The following is a 23,490-nucleotide window of genomic DNA, read 5'->3' on the forward strand; positions in this document are numbered from 1 at the left end:
AAAATAATTAAATGCCTCACAAGGTTAACTACTACCAATGAATAGAAATTTACAATAAAGCAGACTAGCAGTTCACATAATGGCTATGCCGCTGGACTCCATTGTATTCGACTGCTGTTTGATTCTTGAGCACGGTGGCTTAAACTCATGCCATGCACGTGTGCATGCATGCCCAAGATCTCGCGAGGAGAATGGAGGAGAAGGGATTGTGGTGTGGCCATCCCCCCTGGGGGGTGATTTCTCGCTTTCTGTCTCTCAGTCTGTCTCTTTCCGGAGAGCACACGTGCCCTATAGCAAAAACCTCTCCAAAAAAAAGAAAAAGAAACCCAAAGATCAAATAAATTACTGAGAATTTCTTGGCATTTTTAACCAAATGCCTAGAAAAATGATGACTTTAGAATTATAAGTTGTTTTGTACTTGTTTCATATTTTTCTTATTAGTACTTTAATTTAAAATAGATAATTGTTTCTACATTATGTTTGCATCAAATATTATTTATAATCTTGAGATTAACATGTATTAAATTATTAATGAGTAGTATTTTAGAACCTGACTGTTTCAAACTTGTCTCCTTTATAAGAGGAAAACACTTAATTTTGCTTTTTTTCTAGAAATGAAAAAATTTCTCCTTTATGCAAGGCGTTCTGAAATCAGAGGAGTGGATATTGCATGCATGCCCAAGATCTCGCGAGGAGAATGGAGGAGAAGGGATTGTGGTGTGGCCATCCCCCCTGGGGGGTGATTTCTCGCTTTCTGTCTCTCAGTCTGTCTCTTTCCGGAGAGCACACGTGCCCTATAGCAAAAACCTCTCCAAAAAAAAGAAAAAGAAACCCAAAGATCAAATAAATTACTGAGAATTTCTTGGCATTTTTAACCAAATGCCTAGAAAAATGATGACTTTAGAATTATAAGTTGTTTTGTACTTGTTTCATATTTTTCTTATTAGTACTTTAATTTAAAATAGATAATTGTTTCTACATTATGTTTGCATCAAATATTATTTATAATCTTGAGATTAACATGTATTAAATTATTAATGAGTAGTATTTTAGAACCTGACTGTTTCAAACTTGTCTCCTTTATAAGAGGAAAACACTTAATTTTGCTTTTTTTCTAGAAATGAAAAAATTTCTCCTTTATGCAAGGCGTTCTGAAATCAGAGGAGTGGATATTGACAATCCATATTTTAACTTTATCACGGCATTTACAGTCCCTGATATTGATGATGTTACTGTGATAGACTTTGATGCATCTGAAGAACGTTTGTATTGGACAGATATTAAAACACAAACCATTAAGCGGGCTTTTATTAATGGAACTGGATTAGAAACTGTTATTTCAAGAGGTAAAAAGACTTGCACTTTACAACTTAAAAATGTTTGTCATACAATTTGTAATACTCATAAGTCTCTTTTATGTTCTTTCTCTATTATTCATCTTTATGCTTTAAATTGAAAGTCTGAATTGATGATTCAGAGATTTAATAATATGCTATATCCTTGCAATTGTAGACTGCCATAACTAAATAGCATGTAGCAGACTGAAAACTAGAAATTTACTTATATAAGAAGAAAAATTTCAAAACACAGCTCCTTAAAGTTTACATTTATCTAAGTAAACAGATTTGAAGAAACTACCATCCGTCTCCTGAATGAGTGGATTGAATCATGACTTTTCAGTAAATGTTGTTGAATTAACCATTAAAACAAAAGAGTAACTTTCCCAACAGCGAAAACATTGCCAAAGTGAATCACACGTTTAAAGGCAATAGCTGAACTCTAAATATTTAACACTGAATGATCTCAATTAAAAAAGAAAATCTGCATATTGTTATTTCTGAATCACGTATTGTTTTATTGCATACATTTCATTGAGCACCTGTTTGTTATGACTGTAAAACTAAACAAGACACAGCTTCTCTTCAACTTTATGACCCCTAACTTGCTAAAGGATCTTGGAAGGGTTAGGGGAAAGGGTAATCAGTAATCCATATAAATTTATCCAACACCTACACTTTGAAATATAACAAAAATTTAAAATCAGGTCATACTTAAATGAGGACCAGTCTCATAATGAAAGCAACAAGATCTGTAGGTTTTTAATGTATGGTCCATTTCATGAGTCTTCCACACATAGTACTAGAAATCTAGCTTGAATGAGTAACCTCTAGTAGATTTGGGAATATTTGAATACTAAACTACTCTTATATTTAGACTAGCTCTTTATCCATATCTAGTTATACCATTAGAATAACTTGAAGAATTAATTGGTTATAAACTTGTTTCATATATTTATTTTCAACTTACCAAAGGAAAGATCTTTCTGAAAAAAACAATGCAAAGATTTTCTCTTTATAGATTTTTAGAGGGACAAGGGGAAAATGGTTGGATAATCGCTTACATACTGAATTAAATGTAAGAGCAATCCCTAATTTAAAGTTATTAAACTCCTTTAAAGAGCAGTTAAAGACTAGTCAATTCATTGATATTCTTATCAGAAATTCATCAAAGTCTAACAGGAAAGTGTTCAAGCACTTTGTTGTGAAAGAGGTATTTAACATTCCCATATTTATAGATTCTCTGAGAATCTATTTGATAAAAGATGCTGTGGAGTTAAAAAATTGGGAGACAAAAAAATTCTGTCTCTAATTATGAACTGATATCTAGTACTGGTTGTAATTTGGTGAAAAAATAGACTTATTTTTATTTAGCAGACTTATTTACAAATATTCTTATTTGTCTAAGTTTATTTGTTCCATGAGTGTGAGAGAATGAGATGTAGCACCTCTGACAGGGTGTGGAGTCTACATCCACCCACAGCTCCAGCCAGCCTGCACACTAGACACCTATGTGCCCGGTATACTCAGAAAGGTCTGCAGAAGTGAACCAGCAATGTTTCTATGTGTGTCTGCCTCACAGAGCTTCACATTTTACTTCTGCACCTCCACTTGATCCCTCTACTTGCAATTATTGACTAAAATTTGAGCAATACTGTTTTTCTCACTTGTAATACATATACAGAGGCTCCTTGATTATATGATGAGATCATGCCCAGATAAGTTAAAAATATTGTTAAGTTGAAACACATTCACCTACAATACATTTTAGCTTAGTCTGCCTTAAATGTGATTGGAACACCTACATTAGCCTATAATTGAGCACAATCAAATAACACATAACTTATTTTATAATAAAGATCAGAATTAAAAATTAGAAATATGGTTTATAGTGAATACCTATCACTTCCTCACCATTGTAAAGTCAAACAATTGTAAATTAAACTATCAAGTCAGAGACCAGATGTGCTTGTTAAGATGAATAATTATCAATTCAGTCATTTTGACACATATTAGAACAGTTTCTATATGAGTAGAAATGAAAAGTAAGCCAGTAGAGATTTAATTGTATGCAGCACAAACCAAAAGAGATATACAAGATGCAGGCGCTGAAGAATTAGAAACCGAAATGTCAGCCTTTATAGGACAAGAAGTTGATTTATTTATTTATTTATTTACTTATTTTGGTTTGTTTTAATTTGCTACAGGATGCATCTGAGAAAGAGAAAGAGAGAGCACCCTTCAGAGGTGATGGTCACACTGCAATCCCTTTTTATCCATTCTCCTCTCAGGACTTTGGGCATGCACGCACACACACCCAGCAGGTTTTTCAAGCCCCTGGTCTGAGACTTGAACTGTCCAGTCGGCTATGTAGGATCTGGCCTCCTTATCCTCCATGCCACTGATTGATCCAAGACGAGGTGTTGATTTTTATGTTATGCTGCAATTGCTAGGAATCATGGAAGTGTTTTGAAGAGGGTAGGGCTACATGCTAACTTTGCCTTTGGAAAGGCCACTCTGGTTATTATATTTGTGGGGAGTTGTGCAGTAGGGAGCAGAGGAAGGAAATAAGGTAGTCAACCACCGCTCTAGTGGCTTTAATAAGAGATAATATCATTCGGAATGAGGATGGATAAACCGTAGATGAGGGAACTTGGACAGGTTAAAGAAATAGCAAAGAGTAAAAACATAACATGATAAGAATTAATTGGACTCTAAAGTTAAGGAATAGGCATTGTAGAGGATGATGCCTCCATTTCTAGCTTATCCTGAGGTTAAATGTGTCTTTCTCTTTCTTCTAGAGAAACCTTGTTAAAGATTGGTTTACCTTTTCTTTGGTAGAAAAACTTGAGGTGAATTTGTGTCAGTTAAGCTTCTCAGATCTCAAAGGATCTCAAATCCCACCAGTAATTATACTTTATTTTATCCTTTCATCTTTCAGAGTCTCTGTGAATGACTCTGTGGAGACTTTTGCTTTATTTCTTACATTATTGGCATCTATATTTTATTCACTTAGCTGTCCTGTTTCTATTGGACTTTTTCCCAAAAGACTTCACTTACCTTCATAGTCTATATAAAATCTAAAATCCATTTCAAAAAGTAGGCCCCAAATATGTCTATTGTGCCTACCATCTCTCATTATATTCTTCTGGAGAAGACCATTTTCTGAGAACAGCGAAGCTCTTTAGCCCGAGCTTTCATGCAGGGCCTAGAAATATTAGATGGTCAGGAAAGTCATGATGTATTTTTCTGTGTGTTTTTTAAGCAAAAATGTGTCATGACTTTCCAGACTACCCAGTAGTTTGCCTGCTTTGCAGGTTATAGAGACACTAAACTGCTCTTCATTCTTATATTATCATATGAGCTATTTGCTCTAGGTGGTTTGGTGCAGGTAAAATTCATAATAAGGGTAAATACTAATACATGACTTATAGACACTTATAAGCTACATAAATTTACAACAACTGGGCACACACACACATAACACACAAATATACAGCAAAGGTAATTTTATTCTAAGATAAATTAGAACTTATCAACTGTAATAATCTAATGCAAAAGTTTTCCGTGGTAGACTGCAACCCACTCTCTGCTAGGAATTACTTATTCTGCTTAAGAAGAAGTCCAAATATTTTTCAAGTATACATGCTCTCAAGTTTATTTGATGTGAGGAAGAATAGTTGTCATTTGTGTGACATTACAATTATCTTACTTAATCTTCACAAACGTTACTATGTATGGATTATTTTCAAGAGGCAGATGAGAAAACTCAAGCTCACACAAACTAAAACCTTAAAACCAAACTGAGGAAATGATTAGAGACAAATTCACACTCAGGACTACATCTTTAGACCTCCTGTTGTCTTATCACCTGATGACAAGAGGGTTTGGGACTTTATCCGAAGCTGCTATGTTTTAATTACATCAACCCTGGGAATTGTCCTTTTAAGATGGTCCTACAAGTTCAGTTGCCTCTCCTGAGTACTTATTTTTGCATTGCCAAGAATTAAATTTATTTGATCATAGGTTGCCTATAAAAATTCTTTAAAGTACCGCTGGAAATTAGTATCATAAGAAAAAGACTTTAATTGATTTAAAATTCTAATATGAGTCATAATTGGCATTTGTATCTATTGTAATTTTGTTACTTATTCCTCATACTGTGCTTTGAAGTACATATTATTTCCTGCTTTTGTAGAAGAGGTACATCTTATTTTCTGTTTAGATTTGCCATTCTAGAATATATCAGAACTTTGCTTGCATCCAAGTTTGAGTTCAGGTCTTTTGACTCTGAAGTTATGGCATTTTTTTTCTTTAAGTGACCCTTACTTTCAGACATATGGCATCTCAGCAAATTGGACGAGAGAGGTTTTACAATAACCACGTGGTTTGTACACAATATTCCCTTCGAGTGTTCACTTAAGGTACACTCAACATACTCTGCAGTTTATCTAGGAGTATCTGATAAAGTATATGCGTTATTCCATCCTCTTACCAAATATTTTAGTGTTTATTTTGAGATATGAGTGAAAGCTTTTAGAAATACATTGGCAGCTTTCTGAGATTATAGCCATTGTCAATAGAATTTCCTTTTTCATTGGAAAAGGCTACTCTTGTGTCTGATTATTTTAGGGCAACAAATACATGTCTATCTCTGGAAGTTTAGGAACTTTGGGCAAGTACAATTGACTGGACAAAGTGTCTTTTTAGTATTAGAGTAATCAAGTCTCTGAATGAACTGCATTGATACATTGAGATAAGCAGAAAACTAAAATACATTAAAGGAAGATATAAACTAAAAGGATAGCTCTTATTTTTTAAAGAACACTCTGATGTGGTAGTAACTGTATACTGATAAGCTGTTTTTTAAATTCATATATTTATCTTTGTAACTTCAGAGATTTAGACCATTTTAAACCCTGATATTTGATTACATTTCCCTTGCATAAAAAGTAATTCTCAATAATACTTTGAATTTCATTGTACTTATTTGGGAGTGAATTTCTATTCAAATTTAAAATGATACCCAATTCCCAATTCTAGCAATTATCATTTTGTCAAGGAGTATTAAAGATTCTCTCCCTCTATTCTGTAAGTTACCAAATTTAATTGTACTCAGTAACAAAAATGCTTAGAAGAGAAAAACTATTCTGAAAACGGGTTCATAGAAAAAGAGAAATGAAAACAGGTCAGTAATGACAGTGAAATATAAATTTTGGAAACAGATCCTGAATTGAAGTATGAAGCCTGGATAGGAGACATCTGCTGTTTTGTTTATGTTATGTTTGAATAGAATTTTCAATTTTCACTTCACCAGGAGGCATTTTAGTGGAAGAATGTCCACATCTGTGATTTAAAAAAGAAAGAGAAAATTAAAGAAAGAAAGAAAGAAAGAAAGAAAGAAATCCCTGCATCTATATGCCAGTCCATTAACTGTTAATAATAACAATAACAATAATGATAATACATAATAGGGGCTGAATGAATAACAGTAATAAACAGTAAATGAGTCATGGTAATAGTGGTAGGTACTAAATGAGTTATACACTCTATGCTTATTTTTTATCTTTCGGAAGGATAAATACTCTGCTTTATTTTATCCCACAGGCTTCAAAAAACTTTGCATTATATTCTGGGTTTTGTCTGAGACACTAGATTGGTAAGGGCATGGCAATTATCTAAAGGTCATTAACTGAGACAGTTCATAACCTCAAAGAGCTTCTTGTCTGTTGAAAGAGTAAGATGTACACAACGTAACATCTTACAAGAAATGAGGAGTTTAAGAAGAGTGTAAGCCTCTTCTCATAAAATTAAAACAAGGAATCTTGAGTTCTTACATGGGATTACCGAAGTGCTCACTGATGAGGTAGTAATTAAACTAGGACTTTGGGGGAGGAAAATGATTAAATTAATCCTGGTTGAGGAAAAGTCTGGAAACTTCAGGCATAGAACAAATACTGCGGGGTAGCTACATCTAGTAGAAGAGTAAACTAGAAGTTTAATATGAAGACAGCACAGAGGTGAAAAGCTGTTTTTGCTTTTTTTTTTTTTTTTCCTCAATGCAATGAAGAGACAATGAAGATTTTTTTTAAATGGGTATAAGTGATGTAAACTCTTTTAAAGATAAATCAGGTGGGAACTTGAAAGATAAATTTAAATGTGAGATTACTAACAAGGATGAGGTTACAGAATTTTTATTTTTTTTAAAGGTATAGTATGTATGGACATGCTAGAGAGAGACAAAGAAAGTGAGAGGGACGTTGAGAAGTCACCCCCCAGGGAGGATGGCCATCCACAGTCCTTTCTCCTCTTGGGATTTTGGGCACGAATACTCACATGTCCAGCATAATTTTCAGGCTGTCAGGTCTGGAATTTAAACTGTTGTCAGCCATGTTGGAGTCCCCTGCCTTAACCACCACACCCACTGCTGGTTCTTCAGAATTCTTTTTATCTTGCAAAAATAAAAGTCTACCAGTTAAGCAAAAACGTTTTATCTTTCCCTGCAACCACCATTCTACTTTCTGCCTCTATAAATTTAACTGTTCTATGTACTTTACATAAGTGGAATTATATAGTATTTTTTATTTGGGGACTGGCTTATTTCACTTAATGTAATATCCTCAAGGTTTATCCATGTTGTAACATATGTAACAACTTCCTTGCCTTTTAAGGCTGGATAATTTTCCATTGTTTATGTATACCACTTTATTGTTGTTATTAATTCACCTGTCAATGAACATTTGAATGGCTCCCACATTTTGGCTATTCTGAATAATGCTGCCATGAACGTGGGCAGGCAGATAGTTCTTCAAGATTCTGCCTTCACCACTTTTGAGTGTGTACTTAAAAGTGGAATTGCTGGATCAGATGATAATTATTTCTCGCAAGTGCGTGTGCTCTATCATGAATAAAGAAAAATAATTGAACAAATAAGAGTATGTGAAAATAGCAATATATGTGTGAAACAGGCATCTCATTAATTACAAAGGGATTGACCAGATATATTGTTGTTGAGTTAGACAGCTGAGAAAAATTTTCCAGTTAAGATATAGAGAAAAAGTGATTTCATTTTTGTGGCTGAAGGGATGATGTTACCAATCATTTGGCCTATTTTGCTTAAAATTTAGGCCAGTTGTGATGAGGCAGGACATGAAATCCAAGCAGTTCTCCTTCAGGTTGGAAAGGTCTGGACAAGTCTGAAAATCTGGAAACATACTAATATAAAGGCAGTCTAAGGTAACCAGTTAAAAATGAGAAGATTGAGAAGGCAGTGATATTCAAACTAGACAGAAAGCCAGGCTAAGGAATTTAGATACCACTTTCTGAGTGGCTAGAATTATTGAATACCTTGGGGCAAGTGAAGGTCATGACCCAGGGCTCTAAAATCTGGTAGCAACTGAATCAATTGCTTGAAAGAGGGAAAGAATGAATGCTATTGCAATATTAAATATTAAAGCAAGAAATAGATTTGAGAGGGCATGAACCACAGTATTAAGAGGACTAAAGAGGTGCTAATAGTTTCCATTTGCTATGCTTTTCCATTTAAGAGCAGAATGTGTTCTTTAGTCTGTGTGTGTCAGAGTCAATCAGAAATAAAAAGATTTTTAGCAGTGAAGACAGCTACAAAAGCCTTGGAGACATATCTTTTAGAGGAAATAAAAACTTTATTATTTTTGCCAATGACAAGCAATCCAGAGTAAAAAGAGGCAAATACTAAGTTATTGGATTGACAGCGTATTTCTCTGCCTTTTGTTGAGCTGCATAAACACACATCCTCTAATGTACTATTCACAGCAATCCCATGTATTGTCTATAATTAGTCCCATTTTACAGATAAAAGAGGATATGGAAAGATGTCCAAGTAACTTGATTAATAATTAAATCTAGACACTCAGTCTGGAACATAAACTTAAGTCTTCTCATTACATCAGTATTTTTTTTTTTTTTTTTTGAGAGAGGTTTTTGCTATACGACACGTACGCTGGCCAGACAGAGAGAGACAGAGAGACAGAAAGTGAGAAATCATCCCCCAGGGAGGATGGTCACGCCACAATCCCTTCTCCTCCGTTCTCCTCTCAGGATCTTGGGCACGCACGCACACGCACCTGGCGTGAGTTTTAAGCTACCGGGTCCAGGACGCAAACTGAGGTCAACTACGTGGGAGTCCAGCGACATAGTCATTATGCTAACTGCTGCTTCCCACATCAGTATTTTTTATTTAGCAACGAATAGGTTCCAGAGAGTAAAGAGAGGATCCTACATGGCAGAGAGTGGTTTGGGTCCAAGACCTGGTCACTTGAAAAACATCACTCCAAGCACATGTGTGTGTGTGTGTGTGTGTGTGTGTGTGTGTGCGCGCGCACGCGCTTAGAATCCTGGGAAGACAATGGAAAAGAAGGGATTGCAGCTTTGCCATGGCCTTAGAGGGTGACTTCTCATTTTCTCTCTCTATTTCTCTCACTCTTTGTCTCTCTCTAGGAAGCATACACACCCTATAGTGAAAACTAAAGGGAAAAAATATAAATAATAAAAGTATTTTTGAGCAGAAAATAGCCTTGGTTGGTAACATAAGGCAGAAGCCCACCATTCCAATAGCATCATTGTAATCTACCCTGAGCTACCATGTCTCTAAGTCTTTACTTGCTGTCTTAGTTATAAATATATAGGGTTGGTTTTTTTATTATTCATGAATGAGCATGTATGTGTAAGAGAAGGAGAGAAATGAGCACCCTCCACAGGGTTGACTCAGACCAGGATGCCATCCCTCTAGGCCTCCAGCATGTAGGAGCGTGGGCAATCACATGTCAACCTATTGTGGTTCACATACTGAACTGAAGTCACCATATGGGACCTGGCTTCTCTAGCACATTATAGCCACATCGCAGAGCAGTACCACATTGCTGTCTTAAATTTTGAACTAGCTGATAAATTTTACAAATTTTCATTTTCACATGAAAATATCTAGTTTATTGACTTGGTTTGAAAAGAATGTGTTCTAATCCACTCTGTTTTTTCTTTCTTTTTTTTTTTTTTCCATTTTGCCAGAGGGCTTATGCACCCACCAGAGAGATACAGAGAAACAGACAGAAGAGGGAGGAAGCATCACAGAATGGGGCATGGTCACACCACAATCCCTTCTCCTCCATTTCTTCATCTTTTTAGAATTTTTGGCATGCACACACACATCCCCAGTGTGTCTTTCAAGCCAATAGGTCTGGGATTCAAACTGTATAATCCAGCTCCCATAACTACGAGGCCAAGTGGGCTAGCCCATTGTTCCATTTTTAACAGGCAGTACTTGAATCTGGGTGATTTAAGAGAATTGAGTATTATTCAGCTCATGGTTTAGAGGCCCAGAGCCCTGGAGTAAATTCTGGCTAGGGTCTTGCAGAATCCCAAATCCTGAGGTGTAATATTAGAAGGGCACATGAGGTGCAGCTGTGTTCATCAGGGTCTCTGTCCCCTTCTAGATCCATATAAACCCACTAGGACTCAAATATAGGGACCCGGTCCTAAGACTTAATCACTCCCAAAGGCCCCATCTTTGAGCACTATGAAGGTATGAAGTTTTTTCTTAATACCTTCACGATATGATCAGTTCTAACACATAAATTTGTGAGTACACTCAAACCATTGTAGAATAAAAAATAAAGTTGTGGCAATTTGACTGAAGCTAAGTAGAGGCTGCTCTGTGGCTTAGATTTGAATCACTGTTCTTGAGGCCAGCAGGTGGCATGGTTGCTAAGGTGCTGGACACACACATGCCAATTTTGTAGTTCAAGACCCAGATCTGGTAGCTTGAAAATCATACCACACAAGTGTGCATGCTTGTCCAAAATCCCAAGAGGAGAATGGAGGAGAAAGGAGTGCAGTGTGGGAGGATGATTTCTCACTTTCTCTCTCTGTCTTGTCTGGAGAGCACTCACAATATGGCAAAAATCTTAAAATTAAAAAAAAGGAAAGAAAAGAAAAGAAAAAATAAGAAAGAAAAAGAAAAGATTTCACTATTCTTGAGCAGCAACAATGTCACCCGAGAGCTGCTAACAACCACAAAATCCTGGACCTTTCCCCAGAACTGTTGAATTATTGATTTAGAATTTTTATTTTAACGATGTACAGTTGTCTTGTCATTTTGAGGAACAGGGGCCAAGAGGCAAAACCAGATTAGAGTCGTCAAAAGCCACAGACTGGGGACTAATCTGGCTGACTTAATTTGTAAATATTTTTAAAAGATTTTCTATACTCTAACATTTATTTTTATCTTTTTTTTTGTAGTTAAAATGTTCAATTGTACTTAAACTTAAATTCTGTCATTGTTTTTCAGATGCCTACTTCAATTATTAAGAAGTAGCAACCAAAATATTCATATGGTTGTCATAAATCCAAACATAATTAGTTTTTAGGAATTCCTGAGGAATTCACATCAGAAGAATGTTGAAAGGATTTTAGTTTTTGTTTGTTTGTTTGTTCTGTTTGCTCATACCTCTGTTAATTTCTGCTAATTATCCATCTTGAAAGATGACTTGGGGGAACAGCAGATGACGTAATGGTTACGTTGCTGGACTCCCATGTATTTGACCGTGGTTCGAATCCCAGACCTCCCAGACTTGTTTGAGTGCATGCTCAAGATCCTGAGAGGAAATGGAGGAGAAGGGATTATGGCATGGCCGTAACCCCACAGCGGTGATTTATTGCTTTCTGTCTCTCCATCGCTCTCTGTTTCTCCAGCAAGTGCATGCCCTCTATAGCAAAAAATGTCTCAAAAAAAAAAAAAATGGCTAGGGCCAACTGGTGACATGGTGGTTAAGGCAGCTGGATCCTATATGGACAACTGTGCAGTTTGAGTCCTAGATCTGGTGGCTTGAGAAACACATCTGATGAATGGGCATGTACCCAAAATCCAGAGGGGAGAGGAGAGAAGAAGGAATTGTGACATGGTTGTTCTCCCTGCCGGGAGTGCTTTCTCACTCCACTCCCCAGTTCTCTCACTTCTGGCGAACACACCCACCCTATACTGAAAAGAGACCTGAAATAATAATAATAATAATGATAATAATAATAATAATAATAATAAAATAAGTAAAGATGACTGAGGACTTTTTTTAAAAAGTTGGATTTTAAATTTCATTTCATCAACAAATTGGCACTTAAAACATGAAATAGCCCACTTGTTGATAGCTCATGGTACTTTTCCCAACTATTCAAAAATGTGCTACAAACTGGAGAAGCAATTACTCTAATTTGGATTTTGGACACCTTGGACCACAAGACTGCTGCTAGTGTCTGCTCCTAAGTGGTTACTAGTGAATCATTGATGGTTGGTGCAATTTCAATGCTAATTGTTGTTTCAGGTTTTCAAATGGCTCAGCAGTAAAACATCAATGATTATTTAGGCTTTAAAAAGGACTGATATGGGAATGAGATTACAGTCTTGTACAATTTTACCTAACAAATTAAAGTGTAAATTAGATTTTCTCTGTGACAGAAAATAACTTTCTTGGAGAGAAAACAAAATGAGAAACTTGATTCATTTTAATTTTCTTTTTCCTATTTTACAGATATTCAGAGTATCAGAGGGCTAGCAGTGGATTGGATCTCGCGTAATTTATACTGGATTAGCTCAGAATTTGATGAAACACAAATTAATGTGGCACGACTAGATGGCTCTCTGAAAACCTCCATTATCCATGGAATCGATAAACCACAATGTCTTGCTGCTCACCCAGTCAGGGGGTAAAGTATGATTATTTTTTTTTAAGTTTTTCCAAAATTACACATATCTTTGCTCTTATTTTATATAAAAGCATTGTTTAATTTAGAAGATACATACATATCAGTAACAGAGTCAAAAAAGCAAATGCAAATATGAAAATTATGAAAGTGATTGGTGGCTAGAGATTTTTGTTATCTATATAAAATAATATTTTTTAGGGACAGCAGGTAGCATGGTACTGGACCATGAGGTACTGGACTCTCACTTGGTCAACTGTGGTTTGAGTCCTGGACTCAGCAGCTTGAAAATCACACTGGGCTTGTGTGGGACCATGTCCAAAATCCCAAGAGGAGAATAGAATAGGAATTGTGGTGTGGTCACCCCCCCCGGGGGGTGATTTCTCATTCTCCCTCTGTCTATCCCTCTCTTTTTCCTCTCTTTCTCCTAAAACAAACAAACAAACAAACAAAAAAACCCTAAAATAATAATAATATTTGTTATATATTGTTTTAGGATTTTATTAATTTATGTTCCCAAGGGATAACGGTTTCGGAATAAAAAGAGAGGAAAGGGAAAATGGTTGATTTTCTTTCACATTCCAGTTGTTAATGACTCATTTGTTGCACATTCTTTTTCCATTTGCTGACAAGTAGATCATATTCTTCAGTCACCTGGTAGTCATCATATACCATTGAGGGAGCTTATATAGGGCTATAAGAATTCTTTTCTTTGCACCACTTTCAACAGGAATGGCTGAAATGAGTTTGTTCTTCTGTATGGTGTCTGATTTCCTCACAGCCAGGAGATTTGAATCTTGGTGAATTACTTAAGATGAAAATAATTTACTGTAGTTATAGTTAAATATTCAGTTTTAAATGAAGAAAGAAAAAGAGAATGAGGTAATTATCCTTCAATGACAGGAATAAGCAAGAGTGGCGCTTTCTTTCCAGTCAAATGCGTAGGTTATTGTCAGCAAGCGACTCAACAATTTTGGTTCTTCCTAAAAAGAATGAATCCTGAGCTAAGAATGCATTTTGATATTTACTTTGTTCTTTAGTGTATATTTCTATTCAATAAGTAAATCTACATCTAATATCTTTCATTCATACCTCTTTGAATGAAGGAAACTCTACTGGACAGATGGAAACACAATTAACATGGCAAATATGGATGGCAGTAATAGCAAGATACTCTTTCAGAATCAGAAGGAACCAGTTGGTAAGTGTTTTGTTGTTATTTTATAGTTAATTACTAAAATTTTAATGTGACAAATTTGTACAATGTACCTGTGATCTAGAGCCTGAAAGAAAAGATTACAGATTAGGCATATAAATTAAATCAGGCATTGATCAATTTCATCGAATTAATTGGATCTATGTGAGGTAAGGAGGAAATATCGTATATTTGGATGGAAAGAAAAGCCCTTTTGTTATGAGAATTTGGCAGTATTAAGTATTAAAATTGCTAAAAACTTAACGTAATAAATAAATACCTGTTTTCGCTGGTCAATGTCTGTTCCAGTGCTATGGTAGGAATGTAATGTCTGATCATTACTGCGTAATTTTTATAGCTAAAATAATTTAGGCCTAACATTTAGTTTTTAGAAGTCTTTGTTCACTCTGCAATAGGTTACTTAGTTTTTCTACCTTTGCCAACCAATGCAAATCATCAGGTACAGCACAATGGTGCTGAAAGAGAACCTTGACTCATTCCCATAGAACATATGAAAATCTTAAAAACAAAAATTATTTTATAAGGTAATATGTTACATATTTGCAGAGATATCTATATAATACCACTCTTTGTATTTTAGTATTTATCTTTAAGAACAAAAATGATCATATTGCCTATATGTCATTTAAAAGTGTCATTTAGATACACAACATGAGGGACCAGCAGATGATGTAGTGGTTATGTCACTGGACTCTCACATAGTCTTTGGTTTGAGTCCAGGATATGGCAGCTTACAACTCAGTCCAGGCACACGTGTGTCCATGCCCAGAGTCCTGAGAAGAGAATGGAGGAGAAGGAATTGTGGCATGGCCATCCCCTCTGAAGGGGGGTGATTTCTCGTTTTCTGTTCTCTGTTGCTCTCCCTCTATCCAACAATCACATTCAAGAATCTCTCTAAAATATGCAATATTAATTAAATTTTTATAGTTTATTAAATGTGCATAGATGGAATAAACAATCAAAGATCATAATTTTGTTTTGAACTGAATACAGTATATTTTTGAATCTGGGAAAAATTTAATATACCATGAAACTTTCCACATTTTCACTTAGTTTTGAAGTAAATAAATACGCTGACTTGAAGTAGCTAATTTTTAATAGTGATGATTCAACAAAGATAAATTATCAATAAGATTTGGAATAATTACTTCCATGCTGTCTATGGAATATATCTCTAATGTAAAAGGATATTGTTAACAGCTCCTTCCTTGGACTGTTTGTTCTTGTACACAATTGAAATTCACAGTAGTGTTAGAAATTAAAGGCAGATTGAAATGCTAATACTTCTGTGTGGAAGATGATAGAACAAAAGAAACAAGAAGCTCTACAAGATTAGGACTTACACATAGGACTTAATTTGGACTAAAGCAATTCAGTTGTTTCTTATCTGGAGTTGTTCAGAATATTTAATATTGAAAAGGGAGTAGAATGGAAATAGCATAAGCAAATAGAGTCCTTGCATTGTAATTTGGTAGCCATAGGTTACACTAAAATGTTAATATATGCACTTGTTTCCATAATGAGGAAATCTTATCTCCTTTAATACTAAATATCTATTTCCCTACTCAAAATAAATTAAAGAAAATAAAAAGCCTAACAGTTTATATTAAAAAACAAAAGTGTTTGAGGGAAGCATTGGTGTTAAAATTTGCACTTTGTAGTTGCCCCCTCAGGTACTAGGTAACAAATATTTTTAATTGTGTGTAGATGATGATGGAACGTTTATTGACAAATATTAGATATTTATATCAGCTATTACTATATTTAATTAAAAATGTTCAAAATGACACTTTTGACTAGATATACTATTTTAGCATAAATAATTCAGAACTTCATTTCAAACTATAACTTATATCAGCCTTGAATATGGCTTTTATTAGACACGCATTCACTCATATCCATATTTTCATATCTGATCTTGCACCAGGCCTGCTCTTAAAAATCTGACACTGTCCTTTTTCTTAAGGGACATAAGAACCTAAATTATTCTAGATTCCATTAAGTAAATTAACTCTGTGACCTTGAGCAAGTTACTATTAGCTTGGTGGTACTTGGTTTTCTTATCAGTATAATCAATGTAAATGTCTTTTTTATAAAGTTCTCATGAGAATGGAAACATAAAACTTATGAGGAAAACATCTGGCCCTTAATAATAAACCTGTTAGCAGTAGCAGTAGTATGTACTCTGGGTCCAATAGACTGAAATTTGAATGATTTGATTGTAAAATGAGGAGTGTGAATGAGTTTTCTGAAGAATAAACAGAACAGATTTCACAGAAATCTATCAGAAGAAATATATGTATTTCCTGGGGTTTCTGAAATGAGCAAATTTGTATGCAAATATAGAGGTTTAACTCAACATTATTTTGCTGCTAATCCTAAGAGGCAAAGAAGTTTGACATACCTGGGTTCCACTCTTGGAGCACCCCAGCACAGCCCCAGCACAAAGGGACAACTGCTCTTGCAGCTCTTAAAGTGGTTTACAAATAGGCATTATTTACAAGTGCCTTCTGGTAATTTCCTGCTTCAGCTAACTAACTGGTCATGTGAACCAGGTGCTAAGATTTATAGTCTCCCAATACTGAAGGAGAAACTTGTTATCCCTACATAAGTGCAGCAAATTATCTGTTTCCAAAATCTGAATGCTCTCTGGCAAATCCTAAAAGCATTGCATTTGTCGCACTTCTTTCTGTGACAGAAATCAGTATTTTAGATAGTAAAGAAAAAAAACACAGATGAAGGGTCTCCTCCCTCTATTCTACCTCACCTCCTGCCCATGAGTAATATTTCTATGTTGACAGGTTACTAAAATTTCCTTTCATAACCTTAACTGTCCATTCAAAATAAGTAAATAAATTGTTTAAGGTCTATATTTAAGAGGAAAAAAGCATTTCGGGAACTCAGAAACTAGGAACATCTTCTACCGATTTTCACATTCACACAAAACATTCTTTTTGCTGTGTTTGAGGGACAACCTAGTTGGGGAAAAACATGCTTGTGAAACCAAATCAATCTGAATGTGAATCTCTGCTTGATACCTGTTAACTCTGTGTGACTTTAAGCAGGATGCTTGCATTTTTTCTCTCTCTCTCTTCCTTTGTTTTCTTTTTTTTCTTTTTTTTTTTTTTTTTGCATGGGGTGTGTGCGCTTGCTGGAAAGACAGAGAGACAAAAAAGCAAGAAATCACCCCGTCCGGAGGGGATGGCCATGCTACAGTCCCTTCTCCTCCATTCTTCTCATGGCATTTTGGGCACATATGCACACGTGCCTGGCGTGAGTTAAGCTGCTGAGTTTAAGACTTGAACCACAGTTGACTACATGGGATCCTATGGTGTAACCACTACACCTTCTTCTGGTCCCAACCCCTTACCATTTCTAAGGCTCGGTTTCATTTTCTAGAAAATGGAGATAATAGCACCTAACTTGTGAAGTTATTTTTAGAATTAAAAACAGGGCCAGGTGGTTGAGTGGTGTGAAATGCAGCTGGCCCACCTGGGAAAGATCTTGGGATCCTCTCCTGGGACCTTGCTGACCTCCCCATGACACTGGGTGTCCATGGATTTCCTTGCTCTTAACTGAAGCAAGTTTGGCTGAGACTAGAGTGTTGTACCATGAAGACCCTGCTGGCAGGTGTCCCCTTCCCAAATAAGTAAATAAACTTTTTAAAAGCTTACATGCAATATCTCATTCTTTGGCAATTCTGCTTACTTACGTACTTCAGAGAATTCTTAAATATATGCTTAAGGAAATAAGTACAAGGAAATTCATTAAATAGTTCTTTATCATGGTAATACAAAATTTGAAGCTAGCCTAAATCTTCAGCAAAACAAAAATGAATAAATATTGCATGTTCATTGCTAAATACAAAATAAATACATGTTTATGTATATATATTGAGAAGCAATGAAAAAAATCAGTAGAATGATACATACTTATGATGCCATGTGAATAATTTCAAAATGCAACATTAATGTATATTGCTCATGGATATACATGTTTACCAAACTATGAAAAACATAAACTGGAAATATATACAACAAATTTATAATGGCAGCTGTCTTTGCTAAGAGAAAATAATAATATTTAAAAGGGAGCTTTCATTAAAGGGGACTTGTGTTAACAAAATTTAGTTTATATTTAATAAAAAGATTCAAATTAAATATGCACTATGAAATATTAATTGTGTTCAATGCTACATAGTGAGTGTACTAATGTGCTCTCTACATTGAATGCTGGATTCTCATATCACCAAAACAACCTGTTATTTAGACAAAGCTGAGTTTCTTGCTTATAGCAAACAGTAAGAGAACTCCTTCTTTGCTTCTTTCTTTCTCTTCCTTCCTTCCTTTCTTTCTTCCTTTTTTTCTTTTTCTTTCTTTCTCTCTCTCTCTTCTTTTTCTCTCTCTCTCCATTCTCTCTATCTCTGGTAGTATGTATGGATGTACATGTGCCTGTGTGTGTGTGTGTGTGTGTGTGTGTGTGTGTGTGTGTGTGTGAGAAGTGCAGGGTCTCATGGATCAGGTCTCATCATACTTTGATCCCCTTTCCCCAGTCCTGCCAGCTCAAGATCCCCCAAGTGAGTCCTGATATGAATACTAACTTTTAGTAGTGTGTCATTGGAGAGAGCAAAGTTGATGTAGAAATTAAAATGTGAAAGTCTGTCCTAGGGTAGGTCTTTCAATTGGAGAGATTTGGTCAGGATTAAATGAGAATGAGAATTATTATATAACCATTTCAGATTGGTGAATACAGCAAGAAGATTTTGAGGGAAAGTGGTTCAGTCTTAAGAAGTGAGCTGTCATTTGATGCTTTTTTGTTTTTTCTTGGTTAATAGTTTCTTCTAGTACTAAAGTTATATTGCTGCAGATAAAGGAACAGCAAAGCCATCTCAATATGTAAAATAAACTGTGTTTTGGTTTTGATTTTTATTTATAAAATTAAGCCTTTTTTTCATGGATCCTTTGGTTTTTAACTCATTTAAACTTTTTTTGAAACTTATGTTGTAAAGAAATTGTACACTGGTAAATTCTTGCACCAGCTGCTTCTAAAAAACAGACCCACAACAGTCAGAATTGTATCAGAGAAGCAGAGGCCTGCCCCTCAATCACACATATGTACGATTCTTTGCAAATTTATGGTTCATAAGATATTGGGAAACTGATCATAGATTGTGGATATAAACTTTTCTGTATCTATGGATGTATAATTTTGCAAGCATAGTGATTTTGTATATTTGGTCCAATACAGATTTTCACATATGCTTAACTAAAATCTAAATAATAGACCTATTAAACATAGAAAATAAAGTTAACAGACATTTATGCTTTCTGAATGAGAGTGGATAAATGACTTTATTATATTGAACTCATCATGTATAAACTTTGATATATATCACTACAAAAATATAATAATGTGTCCATTTTAGCTCAGAAGGAAAAAAAAGAAATGATGTTTGAGAATATTTTATAACTAATAGTCATAATAGATCCACATACTGATATTAAAAAAAAAGAGAGAGAAGAAAGAGAAGAAATGGAGAAAGGAGGGAAGGAAAAGAGGAAGGAAGATAGACAACTCCACAATCAACCCTTCATTCTTAAATCTTAAGTAGCTGCTGTGTTAATATTTTATGCTAAGTGCTATGGAAGACTCTATATCATACTTGTTCTGCAATATTTATGTCCTAGTGAGGAATATGGTGAAGGTATACATGTTGGTTTGTGCATGCATGGGAATTTTGAGGAAAAAAGAAGGGAAATAAAGAAGAATTCTATAAGGTGCCAGTTCCTGGGAGAAAAGGTGAAGAGGAGAGATATGAACCCTTTCCTCATAAAGTTTATAATTTAAAGGCAATTTCAGTGTGACAGAAACTTTCTACTCTAGTCATAATTTTTGTCTTTTCATTCTCTTTTAACCGTCAGGCTCCTTCCCTTAACATTATTTTTCACAAGTTATTCCTTCACCCCAAAATATTACCTGTCTTCTTCCAATTTGGTTCACTCACCCCCATCTAATACGCCAAGTGTTATTTTTTCCAAGAAGCCTTTCCTGACCTTCCTGATTAAGCTGAAAAGATACCTTTAGCCCTCTATATTTTTGTCCTTGTCATTATTTTAACTTTCTGTTCGGTTGTTGAATATTTGACTAGCTACTGTCTCACGAACTAGAGAGGAAATGCTACCACTTTAAGAATTCTATGCTTTATTTAATTTTTTTCCCTCAACTTATAGCTCAACAGTTGCACATAAATAGATTTTCAAAGAATATTGTTGAAATGAGTAGTATTTCTTACCCATGGCAAGAGCTTACAAGAGTGAATAAACATATTAAATGTCTTAGCCAAATAAGATGACTTGGTGAATGTGTGGTATCTAGGAAGAGTGTTTTTAGTGTCAGTATACACTTGATCATGTGGCTATGAAATCATGTTGCGTTCCTTCCGATGCATGCGATGGATAGGAAACAAATGATCTCAGATTTACCATTATAACATAATTTTCTCAAAGTGTGGTATGCAAAAAATATTTTAACTGGGTTTCTTAAAAATAAATACATGGGTAGCTAGGGAGGGAAATTTGGAAATATTCTGTCTCTAAATTGATGTTTCCACCTGTTCTTCTTCCAGTGTCTCTTTGTTCCCCTTTCTAACCCTGTGGCCATTTGGCTCTCATTACCACCTCATTGGGGAATTTATCATAAGGAAAATAAGAGGCTAAAATAGAATTGGTCAAGTTATTGACTTGTTGACAAATCCTCTTAGCACAGGGATTAAAGATAAAATCAAATTCATTTTATAGAACCCCCTCATTCATTCTGACCCTATTAATTTTCAAATCTATTCCAACAGGCTTCATCCTGACTAAAGAGATTAAAAGCATGTGCATAGTAACTATTTCTTTATGTTATAGCTTTTTCCCACTGTGTGTCTGAAACATTTGCTCAAAATATATTTAATAAAATAGTTTATTAGACAAAATACTCAATATTTTCAGATTATTGAATTTTCTATTTTTTAAAACCTATTTTTTACTCTATTTTTCCTGCTTTTATGAACAATATAAAGCCATGATACAAATGACTAGATAAAATCTTTTGTGGTTTTATATATAAATGTAAACTGCTGTTTAATATACAATTAAGGTTAAGTCTCACAGACTTTTGATATAGAAGAATATTTGAATAACTAAAAAAAATCTAAGCCATGGTAATCTGACTTTACAAGATTCTTTCTGAACTATACCTTTGAGATAATATTTTGAAATAGAATTTTATAGTACTGTGAAAGAAAACATGAATGTGTAAAAAAATAATGCAAATCAATTTCTGCTGGTTTACATGATAATTAAACCCACAAAATACTTATATACATATGTGTATTTGTCACCGCATTATTTATTCATTATAATTTCATTTACACACTGCAAAGCAATTATTCTAATTATTATTTAATGATGAGCCTGTCTGGATGAGTTCTGGTTTAAACAACTTGACCTCTGAATTTCTTAAGCAATTTCCATGAAGAAAATTAGATGTGAGAGATTGAGCCATTGTTCAGTTGATTTCCTTCTCATACATATTATTGTCAGAAGATAATTTTTTTTTTTTACCAAATGTGGTGGGGGGGCAACACACAAAAACTCACAATATTTTGCCTGTGAGGATGGAGAGGCATCCACTCCTAACAATCATTAACTGTCATCTTTTATTGGTGCCTATAGTTTCACTATGAAGCTAAATCTTGGTGTTTGTGTGCCATTAGTATGAGATCTCTGATCCAAAGAACCATGACCACTTTGGCCACAAAAATAGACATTACAGTGACTGCTTTTTAAGCACTTAGGATGTGTTAAGCATTTAGAAAATGTTTTACATTAGCCATTGTACAACAATCATTTGTGGATGAATGTTTTTTTATCCTTTCTTCATAGAGTTTGAAACTGAGGCTTGTTGAATGAAGTTGTCCTTGATGAATGGTAGAGTTAGAATTCAAATCCAAGTTTATCCGCTTACAAAGCCATATTAAATCTCTACCATTAAGTTACACCCAGAGGGGGTGATTTCATATAGTAATTACCTGACCTCAAGCAAAGATCAGAGAATAAAACTAGTATTCTTACAAGCATGGCAAGTGAGAAAGAGAAAAATTCAGAGCTTGGGTACTCCTGAGAAATGCAGGCCCAATTAGGACACCACAGTCAGCTTTTCTAGGCAGCCTGAAGTATGCAAGAACCAATTTCACCTCTGTGCCAATTGTGTCTCACAATTAATTATTTCTGAATCTTTAAATGTTAGTTTTAAATAGCAATGCTGCTAGACTTTCTCGTTTGTGGACTTTTTATATTGTAATTCACTGATTTCCCTTGCTTGTTTGCTGTTAAATCCATATGTGTGGCATACTCGAAAGAGAAGTGGATCATAATCTTATCAAAACACTCCACTTGGCATTTTATGAGTGTGTATCACTAAAGCCTGACTAATTCAGCCTTCAGGCTTCTGGGACTGAACAACTTTGTTTCTCTTAAATACAAATCTACACATTCTAGTTATCCATTGTTGAACTAAATATTCTCATTTAGGATTTCTAAGCACTAACTATATACAAGATTGAGCAATAAATCTTGCGTAACAGTTGATTTTTACTTACTACCTAAAGTGATTTCCATTTTTAAGATGTCTTCATGATCATATTATAATGTTTTCCCTAAGGTCTCATATAAGCCAAGTTGGCTTGTCAACAGCATTATCCTTGAAGGCTTAGTGTAAGAATCAAGTATAATATATCTTTTATTTCCATGAGGATTTTCCTTTATATTCAGTGTAACCCCAATCGAAAGTCATTTATTTACTCAACTTTCAAGTACACCTTTATGAAATTTGGCAAACATTTTCTGTTATTTAATGATCCCAACCCATAAGCTATTTTTTGAAACATATTCACGGATAACATTCATAAGCATATTTTAACCACATCAAAATTATTTATTTTATTTAATTTTTGAGACTTTTGTTTGGTTGTTTGTTTTGTCATAGGGCGGGTGTGCTTGCCAGAGAGACAGAAAGTGAGAAACCACTCCCCCGGGGATGGCCACACTGGAACCCTTTCTCCTTCATTGTCCTCTTAGGATTTTGGGCACCAGCCTCTGAGTCAGGGACTCAAGCTGTGGTCTGCTACCGGGGCGGGGGGGGGGGGTCCAGCACCATAGCCAC

The 23,490-nt window shown here is 34.9% G+C and overlaps 1 protein-coding gene across 1 annotated transcript in view; it reads left to right on the forward strand.

Moving 5' to 3' along the window:
- Window positions 1-23,490, forward strand: part of LRP1B (LDL receptor related protein 1B) — a 1,871,701-nt gene that overhangs the window by 1,215,791 nt on the left and 632,420 nt on the right. Inside the window, exons 33-35 of the mRNA XM_027765590.1 lie at window positions 1,119-1,346; window positions 12,896-13,070; window positions 14,174-14,268. Of these exons, the coding sequence (XP_027621391.1) occupies window positions 1,119-1,346; window positions 12,896-13,070; window positions 14,174-14,268 (498 nt within the window). The remainder of the gene's footprint in view (window positions 1-1,118; window positions 1,347-12,895; window positions 13,071-14,173; window positions 14,269-23,490) is intronic.

The sequence above is a fragment of the Tupaia chinensis genome, unplaced genomic scaffold, assembly GCF_000334495.1.
Source record: "Tupaia chinensis unplaced genomic scaffold, TupChi_1.0 Scaffold138757_1, whole genome shotgun sequence".
Taxonomy (NCBI): domain Eukaryota; kingdom Metazoa; phylum Chordata; class Mammalia; order Scandentia; family Tupaiidae; genus Tupaia; species Tupaia belangeri.